The sequence below is a fragment of the Rhamphochromis sp. 'chilingali' genome (assembly GCF_963969265.1).
Source record: "Rhamphochromis sp. 'chilingali' genome assembly, chromosome: 6".
Taxonomy (NCBI): Eukaryota; Metazoa; Chordata; class Actinopteri; order Cichliformes; family Cichlidae; genus Rhamphochromis; species Rhamphochromis sp. 'chilingali'.
Window position 1 is genome coordinate 16,042,336 of NC_137933.1, and position 23,243 is coordinate 16,065,578.

Here is a 23,243-nt window from a genome sequence, read left to right on the forward strand (position 1 = left end):
CATCCCAAAATTCTCAGATTACCTGCTCTTAAGTCTTCTTTGATGCCTCCATGTCCTCACATATATCCACAGGAAGCTGATGGAGGAGCATTTAAACTCGCGGAGTCCAATTAAAAAGTGTTTCACCTCCCGAAAATGATGGGAGAAGCGGGTCGTCTTGCACATGCGCATTGGCCCTGTGTTCCACATTTGATGGAAATCTGTCTATGCATTTGATACATCTTATCCTATCCTTTTATGTTTTTTGTGTCTTTATCCCATTTTGATGTTTGAACTTAATGAAACTGCCATTTTTTATTTTTTATTATTCGCTGTAATCTATATCTCTCATACTATGCCAGGCCAGCTAATAATAGTTTGTGCTCAAACTCATTTAAATTAGTTTTTGATAATTATTTTAAGAGTAGCCTAACTTCGTGTAATTTTCTAAGGAAGCTGGAGTGAATATCAAAGCAGCGCACTCGGACATTACGTTAAATACATGCCGTGATCCATTTTGAACACCAGGGGACGACAGCGCAAATTACAAGTTCCTAACCGGCCTCAAGGGGGCGACAATGAGCCGCCACCGGCATCCTTTATAATCCGGATGATAACCTCAGAGCAGTCCTTTCGCTGCCTGTGCTCTCGTGTGTTGCAGCAAGTGAAAGGCGTTCTTGTGAACTTTATAATGCGTAACCTCGGCGACTCATTCACCTTACCTGACATGACCTACTGTAAGTATATTCAGGCGCCCTGTCGAGTTAAAGACAGCTAAGTTAGTGACGTCTGTTCTGTTGAGTTTTATGGTGAATCAACGGACACGTGTAAAATGAGCTCGAGCCATTTTGTGTCACGAGTTAGAAAATATTTTGTGCAAAATAATCCCGGCTTCTTAGTTTTGCCCCAGACTAACGGCTAAGTGAGCGAAATGAGCAGTAACACGGGGCTAAATATGATGCCTCGTGCCATGAGAGAGAGCTGATTTTAAGAAAGATTAATGGATACTCGTTAACGATACCAGCTTTAGCATAGCACCGGATGTGCTCCATTATTGCTAGTTAGCTCATGTTAATTCTAACATGAGCTTTGTAACTAATATTTTCCATGCGCATATCTGCTAAACCTGTTCTGACCTTGATTAAGTGTTAAAGCGTTTTTTAACGTATTTTTTCGCACTTTTAAAGCAGATCATCCCGCTGGATGAATACCTGTATGAGCCAGCTGCGGATGACTGATGTGTTTCAGCATGATGCACTAGTGATGCCAGTAGCTGTGTATTACATGACCTGAGACGACAGCTGACAAGCAGTGTGCGAACATGTATGTATTGAGTTTACATTGTAACGACTTTGCTACTGTTTAGTAAAGTGACCAAGCCTGTCCTCGGACCACATCTTTGACAGCCTGGGCTCTCTGCTGTGAGTTCCTGGGTTATAACATTTAGATGTAATATTAAATGTCCCTGCGCTTTCTGATCGCTCATTTTCCATGGCGTCTCAGATTGAAGAAGGGAGGATAAAATGTTTGTTTTAACATGCCAGCACACAAAAACCTTAATTACATATTCTTGTAAAGAGACTGTATCATGTATAAAAAATTTTTCCTCCTTCAGACGTATGAAGGATATGTATAAGGCACGGGGTAATAAAACCAGAGCTGCGAGAGGCTGACAAGCTGTGGACCAACGCTGAGAATGCTGGTGAGCGCTTAAAATGTTTTAACTGGGGTTGTACATGAATTTGCATCCACTGATAGACCTGGAGCAGACTTCTTTGGCTTCTGGGTTTGCATAGAGATGCTAAACTGAGCCTTCCTTGCGCTTTCTGACTGCTTCATTTTTATAGCAGCACAGATTGAATAGAGGAATACATTTTAAGCTTGTTAGGAATGGTCAAAGGTTGGGTTCACATGGGGATACGTGGTGTGACGTGACAGCTTTAAGTATTCACCCACTAAATACATTAATACCTGCACATGCTTTCAAGACAGATTTACAGGGTAGTGGTTTCTAGACAGACTGTGGTGGTCACTGTTGACTGAAGGCATTGATGAGATCTTACTTTAAATTGTTTATTGCAGGATCGCTGATATCTTTATGCAGTTGGATGTTTACATTTTCTAATATTTTTATTTAATATTTTACCCCTTCTTACAGATAATGAGTGGGATGCATTGTAAAAAGCAAATGGAGCTTGGCCCAGTGGGACATCTTCACTTCCTCTGTTGCCAAAGAAACCGAAGAGCAAGTTTGTAATTGTCATGTTGTGGTTTCAGTGCTGCATTTATAGCAGGTCTTCATTTGCCAGCAAGATTTGTGTTGTATAAACCTGACTCTTTTTTTTATTTTTATTTTTTTATTTAAATAAAATTATTCAACCGTATTTTCATGAGTACTTTTGTGAAAGTAAAAGTTTAAGTCTGTGGGAAAGTATTCAACACTTTACAACTCCAGCCTCATGGGGCTTCATACTGTAAAGACCCTACATTAATACAGAAAACCGTGCATCAGTAAGTCACTGTAAAGTGACAATTAGGAATTTTTCTTGGATTATTGTAACTATAGTTGACTCTCTTTCAAAATACTAAACTGGTGGCTGCGCTGCCATATAGCTGAACTACAGCCATTCCCAAAGGCAGGTACCACCTGTCACTGGGGAATAAATTTCAATATGGGTAGTCAATGTCAGTAATGAGTAATATCAAACTGACCACCTATTACCAGTTTTATATAAATGTACTGAATGCCTTTTACTGTAGTCCACACTGAAGTATAGCACTTCTGCTATATTTCTGTTAGTATTTAGAATAAAAATGCAGATGTGTGTACATGTTAGTTTGATTGCTAGTGAAAATAATTTTCTTTACAAATAACTCACTGAACTAACAGTCAATCTCAATATGTTCATACTCATATTTCCTTTTTGGTAAATTTTATTTTTTTACACCAGCCAATCGCAAAATGAGTCGAGGCATTTAGGTATGCAGATTACCTACTGAAATTCAAACATCAGAAATGTAAAGTTGTTTTGTTTTAAGTGAAACTGCTGGTCCAGTGGGATGATTCTTCACAACCATCTCTAGGATTTACAGGTCTGACATCTTGATGTCAGGAAAATGGCCAGACTACTTAGAAGTGATAGGAAGATGACAGTAACTGAAAGACTGAAAAGACCAAAGTGGGTGGCTGCGTTGGGTCAATGCTGATTTGTCGTCACTGTGGTTTCACATTTATGCTTTTGTATCAAGTATTAAGCTGGCTGCTATGAAAATATAATTAAAAAACAAGTTTTCTATTGAAAAAAAAACACTTTATTGCATAAGTCAACCAAATATAAAACAACCTAAAATAATACAAAAGGTGGGTTATAAGAAGACACCTGGAGTAAAGATCACAATAAATTGTGGATCCAATTTGTTGTGGTGTGGAAAACTGATGAGCCATGTTTCATTGAAGAAAAAAAACAAAAACGGACTTGTAAAAGAAACGTCACAAAAATCTGAGTGGAACCTATACCAATAGTAACACTGTTTCTCTTCTAAAAAAATTTTGTCCTCTCCACATTAAACCCCATATTTCTGGATATACAAAACACTTAAAAACATTATCCACTGCTTTCAACCTCAAGTCATAGATCCTTTACTTCTTAAAACACTAATGAGCACACTCAAGCTGTGAAAGGGAACCACATCAGAAAAAGCAGTGGCCTAACCTCTGATTTCTCCATAGTGCCCTTTATTTTTGTTCCTACAGAATGAGATGGGACTGCAAAACTCCACCTCATTGTCCAGTGCATCTTCAGACCTGATGTACAGAAACCAGGTCAAACCAAGCTCTGATCTAAGAGGAAATCCCTCCTCTGAGTGGAAAGCATGTATTGACCTTTGGATTCAAAAACTATTCATCAGTCTTTTCCTCGCCTTGGTAATGTCTGTACTCTGGCCTGAGCTCCCAGGTGTTCTTGTGTGTCCCCTTCACATTGTAGATGCCAATATCACGCAGGATTTCCTTCAAGTAAATCTGAGAAGAAAAACAATATGAGATAATATTCTTGAGAATTAAAGCTAAATGTAAAAGTAGCTTTTTGAGCCAATAGTACTGTTTCAAATGAGTTATAACCGAGCTCTCAAGTCTTACCACAGGCTGCTTGGTGATATCCACTAAGTCTTTGATGTTGTAGTACTGATGCTTCTCAAAAGCAGAAAACAACATGTCCAACACTTGCTGCTTGTCAGCTCGGGCTCTCTTGCCCTCCTCCTTCTTCTTCCTCTCATACTCACGCTGCAGCAAAAACAGGCAGAAGTCAGCTAAACAACAATTATCTAATTACTGCGCATGGAAGACTGATAATACTCTGGGCTATCGAAAAGACCATATATCATCTAAATTGATCAGGTGTGGGACTTGGCAAATTTGCTTGTTGAGAATTCAAAGTTAGCTCCCCATAGCAACAGCTCAACTTCTATATACATTCAATAAGGAAATACTGCACAATATCTCTTAAGTGCTTCATTAGATCTCAAGGGATTAATTAATTGATGCTAAATTTATTACTTTGAAAGGCAACTTAAGCTGTCTAGAACCACGAGGAGATACCAAAAGTACACAAACAGATAAACTGGTCATCAGTTCTGCTTAATGCGTTCTGAAGGGATTTAGACAGTAAGTCACAAAGTGAAAAATAACACATCTTTTATATTCTATGTTGAAACAATGCTTATTGACTTGTATTGTAGCAGAGAGTGTGTCTGCAGCTGTTTGTTTGCCTCTGTCTGCCTTTAAGTTTAGTCAGAGAAGACTAAAGATTTAACAGCAAAGTGAGATAATATATAATTTGCACTCATTTTCTAAAAAATGTAGTAGATTTTCCTTCATTTTCCATTTATATCCATGGAAAGTCAACACATGTGAAAAGATTAACAATTAGGGGCCAGTTTACAGAATTTTAATATGAGAATAGGTTTTCCTTTTTTTTCATATTAACTGCTTTTATCTGTATGTTTTTTGTGATACTCCAATCTCCCGTATTTTGTTTATAATTAGAAATCAAAAATATGGGGCACTGATGAAATATGCATATTTAATGAGGGATGAAATAATCGTGCTGGGAAGTACTATGTGAAGTGGGACATGTGGTCACCTTGTGTGTGAATCCTGTAGAGCATGTGGTCAAAAACAACTAAGAACATACTAAAGGCAGTAAAATGTAACAAGAAAATTCTTGGCCAGATGTCAGTTAATTGTGTCTCTTGCGTGAACTAAACCTAACGTGAAAAGTGTAGAAAGTGAGTGTAATAATAAACAGATTTCTCTGTTGGGTTTCTTACATTGTAATCGTGATTGGCCACAGGTTTATAGTTGTTGGTCACAGCTTTTTCCAGCTGTTGAGACAGCCTGGCCGGTTTGGAGGACTCTTCAATTTGTAACCTGTTAGAGAGACAGGGAGAAGTACTTTACCTGGTAAGTATAAAATATAGATGAAACAAATATAAATAAATTTCTAGTAAAACATCCACATGTATGCAGTATTAAGACATTCTGATACAAGACAATCCATGCTATTTCATGTAACTTTAAGTGTTAAATGCTCACCTCTTCAGCCTCATATAGCTTTCACTGACAGCAGGCCTGCATTCTGCTCTCTGCACTACCACTCCCTCCAAGGTTATTTTATCTGAAAGAGAGTGCAGCTAATTAAAAAACTTGATACAGACTTTTAGTCCATGTGCACCACTGCACTTACGGCATATTTTTAAGAGAGAAGGGATAGAAACAAATGCTGTAAATTAATAAGTGGAAACAGTTTAGAAACAAGAAAGAAAAAAATCCTTTGCTAGGTGCTGTATGAGAAACTACATCAGAGTAGAATCCAGCATAATGCCATTGTTTGCGGACATAAACACCCCCCCCCCCCAAAGAAAACAAACCAAACCAAAGTGACTTGTGGATACGGAGAGTATAATCCTGGCTTAAGTGTTAACAGAACTCCTTCCTGGTTTTCTAGGAACCCATTAGTTATTTGATACCTCAGCCCTTCGAGGCAGCGGCTTTCAGTGTAGCCAGCACGTACCGTTTTCTATTGCAAATGCATAAGAAGCTAATAATCTTGTGTGCTCCATAGACTATTTACGTGCACAAGACCGAAGGCCGCTCAACCACTCTTACTCAAAATTCCCCAAACTACAGACTAAAAACAAAAAGCTTCCAGTACCAAAAACCTCTGCCACTTCTAATTAGTAAATATTAGAGTTTATACATGCACACATGTTTTGGCCACACTTAATTCTTGTTAAATCACCACATTTCTTGTGCTTGTAGTTCTGTAAAAACACTGTTTTTACATTGTTCACCAAGGCTCAGAATAGTTCTTCACTTACTGCTTTAGTCGGAAAAATGCACACATCTGTACTGTAAATAATCACGTTTGTTTTGCACCATCGCAATCAGAATTATCTTTTAAAACCCTTCCTATAGTTAATAAAGCTCTCAAGTGTCTATAACCCGATTAGGCCTGTCAGGTCACCACGTGCAGATCTTTAAACTATTCTCAGAATTACATCTAAATGTGCTGAAGTCCTATTACTGAGGTCTTATTCTTCAGACAAGCTGTCTGTTCACCAACAGTCAGGTACCACTATGGGCACATTTATAGTTTTTATTTTCAATTTTCTTTTTACATTTTTATTTCATTTTGACTTTTTGTTTTAAGTACAGTTTAGTTTCCTGAATGGATTTTCTTTTTTCACTTAACTTTTTGTTTGAAATCTCTTTGTTTTAGTTTAGTTTTTATTAGTTTATTAGACAAGACTCACAAAATAATTTGTTAGTTTGTTTTTTTTTCCTCCAAAACTTTATTTATTATTTCAGTTAACTAAAACAATTTTTCTATATCTAGATTTAGTTTTTAACTTCACTTAACTGTAATAACAATTGTTTACATTAAAAAAAACCCAAAACCCTTTTGATTCTCAAGCTCATGAATTTGAATTATGCGTCTGCAGGAAATCTAGGTTGTAACTTATGAAGCAACCGGAAATTCCTTTTATCCCTACGCCACATGTCAGGTAAACACAGCCTGCCACAACTGAGTTGCAGTGATGATGGTTAAGAGGAGTTTTCTGCTACGTTGTAAGTTACTACGTAGATTTCTTCCAGAAGTCAAAATCATGCTTTACACTTAATAACTGTGTGTTAACTTCTGTTTTATTTTATTTGTAACATTTTGTTATATTTATTGCCTTAAGGTACTGTAACTCTACACAGGTTTTTATCTTTTATGGTGATAAATTGATATGGCGATTTTCCAGTTTCATTGTACTACATAGTACTCTTGTACTATGTATGACTGTGCAATGGCAATAAAGATATCTTATAACACTGAGTTTAAGTGATGAATGAAATGTGCTATAAAAAACTGACACTTTTTTTTTTTTTTTAAATTTAACAAAGTTCTTAAAATTGGCTACATTTACAAGTAGTTTTGAAGGATGAATGATTATGCAGACACACACACACACACATCAAATAACTGCCAAAAATACAACTGGACAGACATTACAATCGTCACTACACACAGCGCCATTCTCCTTAGCATGTAAATGGCTTTTTACTGTGATACCAAAAACTTCCCTTGACGAGAAAAATAAACCCTCGCGTCTGATTCCTAAATCACTTCACTGACTTCATGAGCTGCTTTGTGCAACTTTGTCACTTGCTAGGTAAACGGAGGACTCACCTGGGCCTGTCCCTGCCCCCGAACCTGAGCTGCTGCCATCAGATCTCTCTTCTGACTGGCCTACAGGAAGGGAGGGAGGGATGGTGAACATGAAAAATACGAGGGATGGAAGGGATCCAACAGTAAGAACCACACCCAGGGTTTAGTCGCACACCAAAAATGTTTTTTAATTACACAACGCTTCTCATCACGATCTCTGGCAAATACAAATGCGTGCGCGTGAGCAAAGCAAGCATGGCCGCACAACAAGGGAGGACGGATGCCCTGTCCCACCACTGATACACATGCATAGCAGGGCTGCACAAATGAATCTCATTTGAAACTAAATATAAGAAAATATTACCAAACTGCTTTTCTAATTTAAACTATACACTTTTTTCCAATTAGACACAGTCACTTCTCATCTTTTCTGTTGCTCTACTAAAATGTTTAGATTTTACTACCTCATGACTTCCTCTCACTGCTTTTGCAGCTGTCTTCTTGATCACGTCTAAGTTCTTCAAACTTAATGCCTCGCTCAATGAACCATTTAAATTGTGCAGCCCTAAAATGCACACACATATAATATGCTGTCCCAAAGTAACCACTGCAGCTCAAAATCACCGGCATCCATAGCAAAGTAATTAATTATGCAAAAATTGAAAACCTAATTATACTGAAAGAACAAAAGAGACTGATGAAATTCAAACTGAGCCAAACAATCCCATGCACAAAATCAACTCCAAATTCAGCAATGATTTGTGTTGATAAGCGTCCCTGCTATGTTAAATGATTCCCAAATTGGCTGTGCTGATTGGCAGTGAACTGAAAATGTCAACCCCCAACAAATGACAGACGATCAAACGCTGAAACTGAAACACGTAGAGACAAACACAAATTAAACTGGATAAAGATAAAAGACTCTTCTGTTTTCCACTGAGTGTCCACTAATCCACGATGTAGAGTACACTTCTTGTGAGTACCCACTGTTAGGACTGTGGACAATGTGACACTCTAGGAAAAGTCTACAAAAAGTTCAGATCACACAAAGACAAAAAAGGGCAAGCAACAGGAAAACTTCATGAAGACAGCAAACTGTACAACGAGTAGCAAAATGGACGTCTCCATCTCCCAATCACAACTTACCTGTGATTCTAATGAGGTATTAGTTAACACAGAAAACTGATATTGCAATTAGGTCAAGCTCATCTTGCAGCAAAGAGGTTGAAAGCAGAGAAAAAGCAGTGGTAGATGAAAACAGAAAGTCACCTGATGAAGTCTCTGTGAAGACTGCCAATGTCTGACCTCCCACTGACTGCATGGTGAACGGGTGTTCGCGTGGTGCAGACACCGTCTTATCCTCTATACCGTCAATCACAGTCAGCTCTTCATTCAAAGTGAAAGACACCTGTAAATAGTCAATCACGTTATTTTTTTCTTTTTAGCAGCAGGACAGATTTACACACTTGGGATCTAGTTGCCATTTATAAGGTAGTAAACAGGGCTCACAGAAGTGATGCCACTGAGTACAAGAAATGCAGTTTCCAGGTACATGAATTTGCATTAGTGACATTGTTTCAAAGAAGCTTGTCCAAACCTATCCCCTCCAGTATCCCTAGCTTAATAAAAGGTTCAGGCAGCACTGCCAGCAACACTGCCTTTCAGGCTGATGATATCAGAGCCAGTCAAGCTGTTGTCCAGAGGTCCATCAGAACGCCAAAACTTAGTGCATGACACCAGTTCAACAGTGGGCAAACAAGAGGAATATGGCAAGTAGAGCTGGGCGATATAAGATTTTTTCATATCACGATATGTTTTTTTCATTTCAGGCGATAACGATATATATCACGATATAAGCCAAATAACTATATTTGTAAAATTTAAATGTGCAGTTGCTCACAAGTAAAATGTGAAATAATCAGCAGCTTGTTTTTATTTAAATATTTATTTCCCATAATAAGTTCAACAGGGTAGATGTACTTAAGGAACATGAGACTTTTTCAGATAAATAAAGGCAAATATTGCAAACTACACAAAAGGCAGCCGCTAAAGCGTTTAAGTTTCAAAATAGAACAAACGAAACAGACTAAATTGTCAATTCCACTTAGAAACAAAATATTAATTCTAAAAATAAATCTTAGTTTGTTTTACAGAAGAACAGACAAAACTGACTAACTTTTGTCAATATCAAATAAACTGAGAACTAAAAGGAAATTCTCAATCTCTCCTTGTTGTATAGCTTAGCTTTTCAAACAGTTTTAACAGTTACTTTAGTCTGACAAAAGCCGAATGACGAATTAGAGCTTCCAGTCAGAGACTCAGGCTACGTCCACACGTACACGGGTATTTTTGAAAACGGAGATTTTCCGTTTTCGTTTTAAAAAATAATCCCGTCCACACATAAAGGGAGAAATGAAGGAAAACGCTGCTATGAACATGCCAAAGCAGCAGGTGGAGCTAGATTCCTAACCGTGCAGAAATGTTGGCCAATCAGAAGTCTAGAAGCCTCGGTGGGAAAAAGTAAACAAAGCTGGGGCATAGAAGCAGAACCGAGTCGTATGTGTGGAGGGACAGTAACTGTGTGTATATGTAAGCATTTAAACACTGCAGAGAGTAGAATTAACAGTATTGTAGAAATTCATTTCACTGAAACAATAACGTGGCGCACAGTGTGACGTCAAAAAATGTGCACACCTTTGACGCTGCGTTTTCTCCGTTTTTCTAGTCCACACGTAAATGCAAAAACTGAGTTTTCAAAAATCTTCGTTTTCAGTGACCAAAAACGCCGTTTACGTGTGGACGAAAGGTGCAAACGCATAGAAAAATCTGCGTTTTCAAAAATACCCGGGTAAGTGTGGACGTAGCGCATGCACCAGTTTATTGTATTTCCAGACTTGCTTTCGGCACAATTTACAGTGCGCGCTACTCTGTTTTTTGTCAGACTTGAAATAGCCGAAATACCTTCACACTACGGAACTTCTATGGCTCTTCCGTTCGACAATCTCTCCGGCATTGGAACCATCATCTGTTTTCTCTTCGGTCACGCTCGGTTGATTTTTCTAGTCGGCGCACTCATTTCCTCCATTACCCGGGCGGTGCGGTGGCTGGCTGCTTCCCAAACAAATACACATGTGCGGCTTGGCACTTGTGCTGTATGTAACAAGTCACGTGACGTGACGCTGTGGCTGTGATTGGTTCGGCTCTGCGCTACGTAATTTGGATTGGCTGTTCTTTTTTTTCTTTCTTTTTTTTTTAAAGAGGACAAGAGCGGCGAGGTCTATCACGATAGTTTAATTTTTCTATCGAGTAAAAGTTATATCGCGATACATATCGTTATCGTTCTATCGCCCAGCTCTAATCCTCAGTCTAAAATTGAAATTGGATGCAAAAGAGACATTGTCCAATCGCTATCAGGCTGCTGAACAAATTATGAAGTTTCTATTTATTTATGATTTATTAATATTAGTAGTATTATTATTCTGTTGCCAGACATATGCTCTTTTACTTTTTGTTTGCACATATAGAAAACACTGGATTGCATTGTGTTTCTTTTATCATGATCTGCTAAGCTAGAGCTCTGCAATATAAACTTTTTCACCAACTTTTACTTGAATCTGTGATATGACAATAAAACTGGATCTGATACACTCATTTCCAATCCTCCCAATGAAAATGTGAACATTTTTAACTCGTCGCTATAATCTTGTAAACTCATTTCCACCCACTAACTGTTCTTAATCTGTTTTGTTCACTGTTTTGCATGGTGTACCCTAAGTATTTAAACTTATCACTAACTATACACCTTGGATTTTCACTGTTACCCTATCATTCACACACATATTCGATTATGCTTCTATTGACTTTCTTTCCTCTTCTCTCCAGTGCACATCTTCACTTCTCCAGGCTCTATTTTGCCTGTTTTCTACTCTCATTGCAGATCACAATGTCATAATCCAAAGAGACTCCTGCCTGAGCTCATCTGTCAAGCTGTTCATCATCACATCAAAAAAAAAGGGGGGGGCTCAGAGACAACACACCTGAACACTGCCCTCATACACACGGCTGGGCCATATCATAACCTTCACGGTAATACCGGTATAATGTTAGGCAATGATAAGAAAATGAAATATCGCGATAGAGCAGGGGTCACCAACACGGTGCCCGTGGGCACCAGGTCGCCCGCAAGGACCACATGAGTCGCCCGCGGGCCTGTTCTAAAAATAGCTCACCATAACAACTTACCAGTAAGCTGCATCTATTTTTATTTTTTCTTGCTATTTTTTTAATCACAATTGCATTGGTGTTAATTTGTTAGAGATAATATAGTAAAAAAAATGTTTATTATTAAATATTAGATCATGATCTAATATTTAGTGCTAGCTGGTCTCCACGGAAACAGTTGCCGTGAAGACCAGCAAAGGCAAAGGTGAGGAGATGAGGAAAACATGGCGGAAAAAAGGAAGAAAACATAATTTTCACAGTGAATGGGAGGAAGAGTTCTTTTTTACCACTGTGAAAGATTCATGCGTGTGTCTCATTTGCGGGGCAACTGTGGCAACGGCAAAGCGGCACAACGTGGAGAGACATTTCCAAACGTGTCACACAAGCTACCATGCTAACTACCCAAAGGGCAGCACACTGTGAGCGGAAAAGGCCCGCGAATTAAAGGCAGGTTTGAGCGAGTGTGACGAGTCTGTCGACAGCAGCAGTACAGCACAGCTGATGGTCTTTATCCGGATGGTATTTGATGGTTTCTCCACAAAAGAAGAACTTCTGACACTACTGCCGCTAAAGACAACTACGAAGGGAGTTGACATCTATAATGCGGTGAAGGAGTTTTTCGTGAAGAAAAAGGTACCGTTGGAAAAGCTGGTATCAGTGACTACCGACGGGGCTCCTGCTATGATCGGCCGACATACGGGATTCATCGCTCACTGTAAAGGTGACACAGAGTTCCCAAACTTCATGCATTACCACTGCATCATTCACCAGCAGGCGTTATGCGCAAAGGTGATCGGCTTCGAGCACGTCATGACTCCCGTCGTGAAGATCATAAACAGCATCCGCTCCAGAGCTAAACAGCACAGAACATTCAAGGTGCTATTGGAGGAGCTGTCAGCTGAATATGGTGACCTGCTACTACATACGGAAATCCGATGGCTCAGCAGGGGACGGATTTTGCTTCGTTTTTTGTCACTTTTGGGTGAAATCAAGGAGTTCATGCAATCCAAAGGGGAAGACACATCTCTGCTGGAGGACACTGAGTGGACACTTGACCTTGCGTTTTTAACAGACATTACTGGGAAACTGAACCATTTGAACTGTGAGCTGCAAGGCAAAGGTAAGACTGTTGCTGACATGATAAGTGCTTTAAATGGATTTAAAGCCCAGATGAACATTTTCTCTGTGCATTTACAGAGAAAAAAGGTGCTGCACTTTCCCTCTGTGCAGATGGTGCTGAAAGACAATGCTTCTGCATCTGAGACTTTTGACAAAGTTGCAGAAAAGTACACTCAAGTCATAAACCGACTTGGTCAAGAGTTTGAGAACAGGTTTTGTGACCTTGATCAGCTTGAGCCATGTGTCTCATTTGTTTCCAATCCTTTCATGAATGTGGACACAACATGCATTGCTGAGCAACTAAGTTCAGTGTTCAGCTTGGATGCTGGACAGGTGGAAATCGAAATTGTAACATTGCAAAATAACGTCCACCTCAAAGCCTATCTGGGTGCACCAAACTTTTGGTGCCTTGTTGACACAGAAAAGTACAGTGGTGTGTGCACAGCAGCTATGAAGGTTGCCAGCCTGTTTGGTTCAACCTATCTTTGTGAATCAGCCTTTTCTGACATGAACTTCATCAAGAACAAACACAGAACTCTTCGATGCACATCTGCAAGACTCACTCAGAGTTGCAGTGTCAAGTTATACCCCAGATTACAACACACTGGTGAACAGCATGCAATGCCAGGTTTCCCACTAACAAACAAAGAAAGCCATATTAGATGTTCTCAGTGGCAACATTACAGTGTCATGTCAAAGTTGAATTTAATTATTGAAAAACAAATGTGTTTGTTAAGTGTAACATGTGACAATTTGCTTTAAAATGCTGCCAATTTGGTGAAAAGTTCTGCAAAATTTGAAAGTTGATTTTTTGTATGTTACATACATACAAAAATAATGTATGTAACAGTGCATGATTTGTTAAAATTTGTTAGTGGTAAGTGAAAATGTTGTAGAAGTGATCACTTCAAAATGTAAATACTTGCAGAGATATATAGAAATAAAGTGTTGCATATTGATATTTATGTTTCCTACCTTTCCTACCTTCCTACTTGCATTCTTTATAATTATGGTGAAAAATAATTAACATAATTAGTGTCCGTACATAGATGAATATCATTAATTATTATTGATAACACATAATTAAGTTAAACTGAGGAAATTTGTTATTTGAGAAGTGTGTGTCAAACTGGTAGCCCTTCACATTAATCGGTACCCAAGAAGTAGCTCTCACTTTCAAAAAGGTTGGTGACCCCTGCGATAGAGGGTAAAACGCACATGCACAGTGCCTTTGTTTTCATCCGCACATGGCGACGACGGTGAATGAGAAGGGTGAAAGCGGATCGTTGAATGAAACAGAAGAACCAGAATTGGTTTGTAAAAATGGTGCAACTTCAGTGGTGTGGAACTAGTTTGGCTTTCGTCCGTCAGATACACACCAAAGCACAAATTTTGGTAGAGCATGCTAGCGGGCCGTTGTTATTGAAAAAAATGTTTTAGTACGACTTCCGTAAGTTACCAAACCGCACCGCTTAATGGACTGTCGGAGCATTACGGCTACTATAGTCAGGAGTCTGGCGGAGTGATACGTACTGTGCTTCAACATAATATTACCGTATTGTGTGTTTATAACCTCTTTTTAAGTTTTGTAGATATTATATATGGTTATGCTCAGGATATATCGGCCAATTTCCATGGAAATGCCTTTTGGTTAAACTGTCAGTAAGGAATTTGCATTTGCACTGTTAAAGTTTTTATATAGATTTAATGCACATAAAAAACAGCTGCTTGTTTAAGTGAAAATACATTGATGTGGGGGTTTTTTTGCACTAATAAAGTTGTGGAGTTGTAAAGTACTTTGTCTCGTGTCAATTATATCGTCAGGTATATTGTTATTGCAAATTTTAAAATATATATCGTGATAAATATTTTTGGCTATATTGCCCTGCCCTACTCATACATGTCCTGCACCACCCTCACTTACTTCCCTGTCACATCTTGACTTCCTCATTAAGTACCACAGTTTCTCTCTTGGAAACCTATCATATGCTTTCTCCAGATTGTCAAAGACATAGGTAGCCTCCTTCTGACCTTCTCTATACTTCTCCATCGACACACTCAAAGCAAAGAACTTCTGCACAGAACCATATTGTTGCTCATGGATCATCACTTGTCTTCTTAACCTAGCTTCAAATACTTTTCCCCATATTTTTATGGTATTGCTACAGCGCTGCACATCACCCTTGTTGTTCAAAAATAATTATTATTACTACACTTCTTCTCCAGTCCTCAGGCATATTCTCTCTCTCTAAGACTGTGTTAAATAATCTGGTCAAAAAGTACACTGCCTTCTCTTCTAGACATTTCCATAGCTCAAGACCAACTACTTTTCCACTCTTCACCCTCTTCAAAGCTGTCCTTACTTACTCCTTACTAATCCTCTGTACTTTCCGATTGATTAACTGTCCTTTCTCCATCCTCTTCTGTTTCCGATTTTCTTAAATGATGAGCTCCTCAAAATACCCCTTCCATCTTCTCAACACACTCCCTTCACTTGGTAGTACATATCCATCTCTACCCTTAAACACCCTACAATTAAATACAATAATTGAAATTCAAACTATATATTTTGTTTCCCCAATTATGAATACATTGACAACAACCTGTGAGCACATCAAGATTATTTAATGTTTTGGCTCTTACTAAAACAGTCCATTGCTGTATGTCAGAGTACTGGGATGCAGAGCAATCCTTACCTCTGGTTTTCCTTGATTTCCTTTCCTTGGAAATAAAAAACAAGAAAAGAAAATACAATTGAGGGGCCTTTCTAAAAAAATATTTAAAATGTACGGCATATGACCAAAATATTGTTTCTATTAAATATGTAGTTAGCCTCAGCTAACCCCTACCATTGATCAACACAGACTCAGTTCCCATGTCACATGACACACATAAGAAACTTTGCAGGTTGGCTTCTACTACTTTTATAAATGCTCAGTTACTTCACATACTTGCAGATCCGGAGCTTTCCAACTTCTCCTCTGCCTGTCGCTTTTGCCCATTGTTGAGAAAGGTATTTGGGCACCTGGAAGAAGAAACACTATTTATAGTTAAACTATCCACATACACAAAATATAAGCAATAATCATTATTACACTCCTTTCCCACTATTAAAAAGAAACTGTTACGTTTGCAGTTTTGTCACATACTTTGGTCTAAATCGCTAAGCTAATTGTGTATATCTTAAGATTTTATCCAATGTACATCCCGTCACTGTTTGCACTGCTATTATTCTAACTAAGGGTGTTGTTTACCAAGACTGTGAAGACTAAGTGATAGCATCTAATTAAACCAGTTGTTTATAGTGTGTTCTGCTCCCAAAATATTGTACTATGCCAGTTTAACCGAGCTAGCTTACAGATGATAAACTTAGCCAGCGTTAGATAACTTAGCAGCAGATGCTAAGCTACCAGACCGTAAGCTTTAGCCGTGTTTAAATTAGTAACTCACCGTACATCCCATTAACTAATGTTATTACAAAGAGTGTATACGCACCTTAACGAGCCACACGCCTGTATTTTGTTTGGCACCGGTCAAATCCACCTCTCCTTTTTCTGACATATTTTAAAATGACGACTGTTAAAACTCTAGCAGGGCAACCGCCACACGCATGCGTAAATGAAATATGGAAGTATGGCGACTCTGAAAGTCCATATTCGTTACTACTACTGCCTTCACTACGCTTAGCCACTACTAAAAAACAAGAGTTGTTAAAAAATTACAACACAATGACAGTTTTTTTTTTCAGTTTAGTCAACTTAAAAGCAAATACTTTTTACATATTAATGCATTTTACAGCAATTTTCAGAAAAAGCTTAGCATAAAGTCAAATCAGATGTACAAAGGGATCATTAATGCAAATTTTACAGGCTGTTATGCCATTAATCTAATTAGTTAAACGTCAAATTAAAATTGAAACGTTAACCCCACACATAAAAACTTAGGCTAAATTGTTTCTCATCTCTCCTTTACCATTCCTAAGTACAAAGTCTGAGTTTTACACAAAATTTCAGCACACAAAAACTGAAAATGACATTCGATCTGACAGTATTTATATCACCTAAATTTAGCAAGACACATGGGGTTGATCTCGATGTTACCTGTACAAACATGGTCCAATGTGAAAATATAAGCTGATGTGCTGCAAGAAAAACATTCTACTTGTTTTGTGTCTTTCACCTTCTCTTTCATCCTTTTTGTTCTGTGCTAAAAGTCCTGAGCCAAGGTGTCCTGAATTGACCTTTTGCCAGCATGGGTCCACTCACACCATCCTCATCCTCTCACTCACTGCCAATGGGCTCAGTCTGGTAACCTCACCAACAATGTTTTCATATGCTCCACAGCAAAATCCAGGAGGAAGAGCAGGTCCCAGCACAGGTGACCTAAAGGAAAAAATTAAGTTACAATTTACAATTTATAGTTACAATTATCCTCAACTGAATATTTTCACTTATTTTTCCTCATTCACTGGGAAACCTTTATAGGATAGGAACTCAGGTACTTAAATCCTGGTGGCCAGGCTGGTCCTGACATATGGGGCTTGTTTTGAGTTATTACCCATTTAAAGGCTTTTCAAATGAGTGAAAAGGGAAAACAAGATCATGCCTTTTGACCTAGATAGTTAGGCATTTAGCTAGCTAATTCAGAGACAATGAGAAACAATCAACCTTTCTTTCTCTAAGACTCTGAACAATTCCAATAGTTATCCAATGCTTTTGTGAAGGGTAACAACCCTAGTTAAAGAGTACAATTGTTCAAGGATGTAGAACCTTGTATATTAGCATGGTTGCAGCCACGCTTTGTACTTCCATTGTTTTATAATTACATTTACATGTACCTCTGTAAATATGATGTTTTTGTCAACTTTTAATGGCTTTTATGAAGAAGTCCAAGTAGTATTTCTAAGAGGAAGAAGAAAATGAAATGGTGAGAGCTTAGTATCAAGAGACCATACCTGGTGCTGCGAGAAAAAAGTAGTCACATCAGGTACAAAACCTAACAGCTCGCTAGCGGACTTCCCTCTAACATCTCCTGTCCTATAGTAAGTAAACCAGCTGCATGACATGCTGATTAAATTTACCGAAATCCCCATTAGACAGTTTTTTGTATATAGCTTTTATGATAAATCAGTAGTCAGTGCAAAGACTGATTAAAAGCAAATATGTCACAGATGTATTGACAGCTAAGAATACAAGGGGGGGGGGGGAGTAACAAAATAAAAAGTTTACATCTTTATAACCATGACTCTGAACAGTAATGCAATTGTCAGGCTGCCAGCCAGTTTCCTTGTACTAGAAGCATTGGCTGTATAAAACACTTTAATAATAACAATGATAATAATAATAGTCATCTGTATTACACTTTAGACTGGAGCTGTGTATTGTATAACTCGCTGGCCACATCTGGCCAGCTGGCTATCCCTGACCAACCCACTTGAGGTCAATGGGTAATTCGGTCTGAAACATAATTATAAACTATCCAATTTTCCCCCATTTTTTATATTAAGTTTTTGATGGTCTATTGGTCTTTTGTGAAAAATGACAATACACATATTTTGCTTTTCTTTTGCTTTTTCTTTTTAACTTTTTTCATTTTTTCCCCTTTTTTATGGACAAATGTGTATGCAAGAAAAGCAAGAGAAAACACTTGTATAGTGAGTTGCATGTGAACCTGGTTAGTAAGGAAAGAGAAAGAATAGACTTGTACTGATTGTCTAGACAGAGCACATGAGCTGGAAAGGATGTACAGCAGGTTAGGATGGTAAAGGGTAGAGATCGAAATAAGATGGATATGTATTAGCAAGTGAAGGGAGTGTGCTGAGAAAATGAAATGAGTCTTTTGAGGAGCTCATCAATTAAGAAAATCAGAGAAAGAGTATGTAAGTAAGATAATTAGTGAATCAGGAAGTGCAGATGATTAATAAGGAGAAAGCGAGGGCAGCTATGAAGAGGATGAAGAGTGGAAAGGTGTTTGGTCCTAATGCCAAACCTGTGGTGCTGTCTAGGAGAGAGGACAGTGGCCATCCTGACTGTTTAACATGATCAGATGCACTGTTTGCTTCGGGAGTTGATGATGGACAAATAAAGAGAAGGTCAGAATGAGCTGTGCTGTGTCTTTGTAGATCTAGAGGAAGCATGTGATAGGGTGTGGCAGCCTTGAGCCTTGGTGGCTCCATGGTTCCTCCATGGAGCATCCTAACCAATTTCTGCTCACATGAGTGTGACAGTTTTCTTCCAAACCTTGGCACCATGGTTACATATCTGAAAAAAAGGCCATTACACACCTAACGCAGTGCAAAGAGACAACATAAAATTCCTCATGTTTTCTGATGTGGTCCTGATGTTTCTAAACAAGAAAAGGAAGAAACTGAGATTGTTGGTTCGTCTAGTTTTCATGAAAAGGCAGCAGCAGGGAGATTTTCATGGTTTGATCCAGAAGTTGACGCTGCATCACAACTGCTTTCTTATTTCAGGATGTCAATGAGGAAGTTTGAGCTAATGTTGGCAGAGTTGGGTCCACATCAGAGAAGGCAGTGAAATAATTTCAGAGAGCCGATTGACACCGAGCAGCCTCTAGCTGTGTGCCTTTTGAACTGATGATCTTGGAATCTGTAGGTATTTAGAAACGGTTCCTACTTGTGTAAATCTACAATTATCCTCTTTGGAGCCTGACAGAGTTCCTTGTCAATCAGTCAATCACGATCACTAATAAGAAGTTAATAGGAACCTGTCAAGTTAAATGAAACTGTAGAACCGTCAGTATCACTTATTAGGTTTTAAGTGAGTCAATCTATATGTTTGAGCCTGTATGTTTATTGTTTCATTGCCCCAACTTAAAGCCATAGGCACTGACCAGACTCTTTTAAATGAACGTGCAGCAGTGTTTAAGTGCAAAATGGAAACACTGTAGTAATACACAAATGGGTTAACCTGGCTAAGAAGTCAAACAAATCCTGTTTTCATGCTTTTTGAACTTTAATGCTGGATCACGCTCAACTTAGCAGTGACGTCACTCTCAGCTCAGACATTAGACATTAAATTAGTCGTTCTCCTTACATCCAATTACCTAATGTTATTACAGAGAGTGTATATGTACTTTAATGAGCCACACACCTGCATTCTGCTTTAAATATTTTAAAATGATGACTGGGATCTCGATCAATGCTACCGCCAAACGCATGCATAAATGCAATATGCATATATAGCGACTCTGAAGAGCCCCAATTTTTACAACCATTACTACGGCGTAGGACTTAAATGCTGGTTACTAAAAATAGGTGTGTTAATAAAGAAACACAACATGCCAAGAAAGTGTTTTTGTAAAAGTTTGGAGTTTATAAAAGTTTAATATACAGTTTAAAGTTGCAATAGCAGTACAACACATTTTATAGGAGTTTCAGAAAAAGCTTAAAAGGAATCAATCACAGATGTAGAGTGCATTAATGTAAAGATTTGAGCCTTTTATATCTAGATGCCAAAATGGCAGTTTGGTTTAAAATGTTCACTTTTTGCATTTAGAACAAACAAAAGCAAAAACAGAAAAATATTTAAGGAGCCAAAAAAATGAAGTACTTTGAATCGAGAAAGTATTTTTCTCTCTTTAATAGGTAGTCCATAACAGACTGAATATATTTGTATAATGGCATTAAATAAAACATTATCTAACCCAGTATTATACTGCACTATCCCCCATTTTAATTAAAACCACACATAAACACTTAGGCTAAACTGTTTCTCATCTCTCCTTTACCATCCCTAAGTACAAAGTCTGAGTTTTACACAAAATTTCAGCACACCAAAACTGAAAATGACATTCAATCTGACACCATTCATAGCAACTAAATTTACCAAGAGACATGTGATTGATCTGGATGTTACCTGTACAAACACGGTCCAATCTAAAAATATAAGCTGATGTTCTGCAGGAAGAACATTTGAATTGTTTGCATTTATTCTATAACTCTAAAAGCTCAAATAGCTGCTGTTTTATAACAGATTGAATGACTATAAAACATCTGTTATAACAATGGCGTCCTGTCATTTACACAAACTATTGTGTGTTAAACTCCAGTTTCATAGACCAACAAAGCTTAGACCATACTCTATGAAGTCTAAAGGAAAATGTATTTTTACACATTTTTGACATTTTCGGTGTGTTAGAGGAACATTCGCTCCTTGCTGTGGGAGAACCGTGTGTTCAGTTCCTGAGACTTCTTCAGCAGCCGCTTCTTCTGCGCTTCATCAAAGCGGTTCACTTGCAGGTCTGCGTCACGATCGAATGGTCTCCTCTCGACTGGCTGGTCAGCTTTCTCCTTCGCCTTCTCCTTCATCTTCTTTGTGTGAAGGCTCATCAGAGACTCCGCACGTTTAGAATCCTAATAATTAGTGACATGTACAGAAATTTTAGTCCTGAACTCAATGTGAACAAAAATGCATACTCTGCTAAACGGGAACATTTAAGAGATGTGAAAAATAAAGTACAACCACTTACATTATACTTGGACACTTTCTCTGCCATTTCCAAGTCTTTGTGAGAAACATGTGGGACACTGTCTTTCTCTGCTTCACCCTTCTTCTTTCCCTCAAGACGTTCCTATTGGTAAAGGCCAACAGACGAATGAGATAGAGGCAAAAATATGTAACAAATAAAAAGTAAACCTGTTTTCATTAAATACCCTGGCTTTGCGCTCCCTGTCTGCTGGTGTATCCGTCCAAATTGAGCGGTCAGCATTTTCGGGACCTGACCTTTTCTTAAAAGTTCGAGCCCCCAAGCCAATATGCTGCAGTTCTGGCGGGAGCTCAGTCATCCATGTTTCTCTGTTCAGCACCTCAGGAGCATCCTGTTGACATGCACACACAAAGAAAAAAAAAAAAAAACTTTAAAACTTTAAAATGGTGATCAGAGAAAGAAGAAATCCTAACACCTTAAAATACGGTTAGTCTTTCTGTCACTTTTTATGCATGGATTAAGCTGATTGAACCGTACAGTGTATAGCAGGGGTGTCAAACTCCAGGCCTCGAGGGCCGCTGTCCTGCAGGTTTTAGATCTCACCCAAGGTCAACACACCTGAATCAAATGATTAGTTCATTAACAGGCTTCTGGAGAACTTCAAGACATGTTGAAGAGGTAATTTAGCCATTTAAATCAGCTGTCTTGGATCAAGGACACATCTAAAACCTGGAGGACATTCGAGGCCTGGAGTTCGACACCTGTGGTGTATAGTGTCTGGGATTAGGGCTTACGTCTCCTGTCAGCTTCTCTTTCATCCTTTGTGCTCTACGCTCAATGTCCTGAGCCATAGTGTCCTGAATTGGCCCATTGGCTGGCATTGGTCCAATTACATCCTCATCTTCTCCTTCGCTGCTGGAGGGTTCGGCTTGGTAGCCTGGAGGCAAGGCAGGCCCTGGACAACTGTCTGGATCTTCACCATCATTGTCTTCATGTTGTGCTCTGCGAAACCCAGGAGGTAGAGCTGGTCCCAGCACAGGCGGCCTGAGAGAACAAAGTAAAGTTACAGTTTTCATGATGATCCTCAGCTTATTGATTCCACTCCGTTTTTTTTCTTTATAGGATGGTGCTTTATAGGATAAATTTGCTCACACATCTGGTGAACTCGGACGTTTCTTAAATCCTGGCGGCAGAGCTGGTCCAAAGAAACCATCATCGTCTTCTGTGCTCACCCTGTTCAGAAGACATATGTCAGTGTTTTGTTTATCGAGACATTTCCTGTATTTTAGCTGTAATTCAGCAGGGAACCCACTCTGCGGCTCTTTCTTCACCGGCGTGTCCTGTTTTGACTCTTTTCACCGCTACCTCCTGCTCACTCTCATCAGAGGAGCTCGACGGTTCTCCCCGTTTGTAACCGGGCGGCAAAGCAGGGCCAACCACTGCAGAGTTTGAAGAAGAAAACTGAAGACCGCAATAAAAAAAACAATCGGACAAAAGCACTACGAATGCAGGAGTCAAAGTAAACGAGTGGTAAACATATAGTTTCACTTACATTCGTCTTCATAATCATAGTCTTCAGGGCTCTCCTTTCTAAACGTCGGCGGTAAAGCGGGTCCAATTTGTTTATCAGACGACATATTCAACTCTGGGTAATAAATCAGTCACGTAGCTGCAGCAATTTCTGGTTAAATCAGACAGATACCTTCCAACAGATTGAGGAAACCCGTAGGAATCAGATTGACCTTTGACCGAGGAAGTAAA

At 38.7% G+C, this 23,243-nt stretch overlaps 2 protein-coding genes and 1 long non-coding RNA gene across 6 annotated transcripts; 1 reads left to right on the top strand and 2 right to left on the bottom strand.

Moving 5' to 3' along the window:
* Window positions 1-568: 568 nt before the first annotated feature.
* On the top strand, window positions 569-2,363 carry LOC308398673. Of its 2 annotated transcripts, none has more exons than XR_013971998.1 (4): window positions 569-716; window positions 1,167-1,302; window positions 1,595-1,681; window positions 2,138-2,363. It is a non-coding gene; the product is annotated as an uncharacterized lncRNA (long non-coding RNA). The 2 variants fall into 2 exon arrangements; XR_013971999.1 differs by having other exon boundaries at window positions 574-716; window positions 1,170-1,302.
* A 1,045-nt stretch (window positions 2,364-3,408) lies between these two features.
* Window positions 3,409-16,664, bottom strand: LOC308398672 (general transcription factor IIF subunit 2-like). Of its 3 annotated transcripts, none has more exons than XM_080885425.1 (9): window positions 16,530-16,664; window positions 15,986-16,059; window positions 15,731-15,755; window positions 8,964-9,102; window positions 7,716-7,775; window positions 5,573-5,654; window positions 5,308-5,407; window positions 4,118-4,261; window positions 3,409-4,000 (listed from the first exon to the last, which is right to left on the bottom strand). In XM_080885425.1, exons 1-9 carry the CDS (start codon window positions 16,593-16,595, stop codon window positions 3,878-3,880), a joined length of 813 nt encoding a protein of 270 aa, XP_080741551.1. In that variant the 5' UTR covers window positions 16,596-16,664; the 3' UTR covers window positions 3,409-3,877. The 3 variants fall into 3 exon arrangements, with proteins under 3 accessions (XP_080741551.1, XP_080741552.1, XP_080741553.1); XM_080885426.1 differs by having other exon boundaries at window positions 15,678-15,755; XM_080885427.1 differs by lacking the exon at window positions 7,716-7,775.
* Window positions 16,665-20,352: 3,688 nt separating this feature from the next.
* gpalpp1 (GPALPP motifs containing 1) lies at window positions 20,353-23,223 on the bottom strand. Its single transcript, XM_080885424.1, has 7 exons — window positions 23,035-23,223; window positions 22,795-22,921; window positions 22,635-22,715; window positions 22,277-22,526; window positions 21,709-21,873; window positions 21,525-21,626; window positions 20,353-21,408 (listed from the first exon to the last, which is right to left on the bottom strand). Exons 1-7 carry the CDS (start codon window positions 23,117-23,119, stop codon window positions 21,190-21,192), a joined length of 1,029 nt encoding a protein of 342 aa, XP_080741550.1. The 5' UTR covers window positions 23,120-23,223; the 3' UTR covers window positions 20,353-21,189.
* Between the last annotated feature and the right edge of the window lie 20 nt (window positions 23,224-23,243).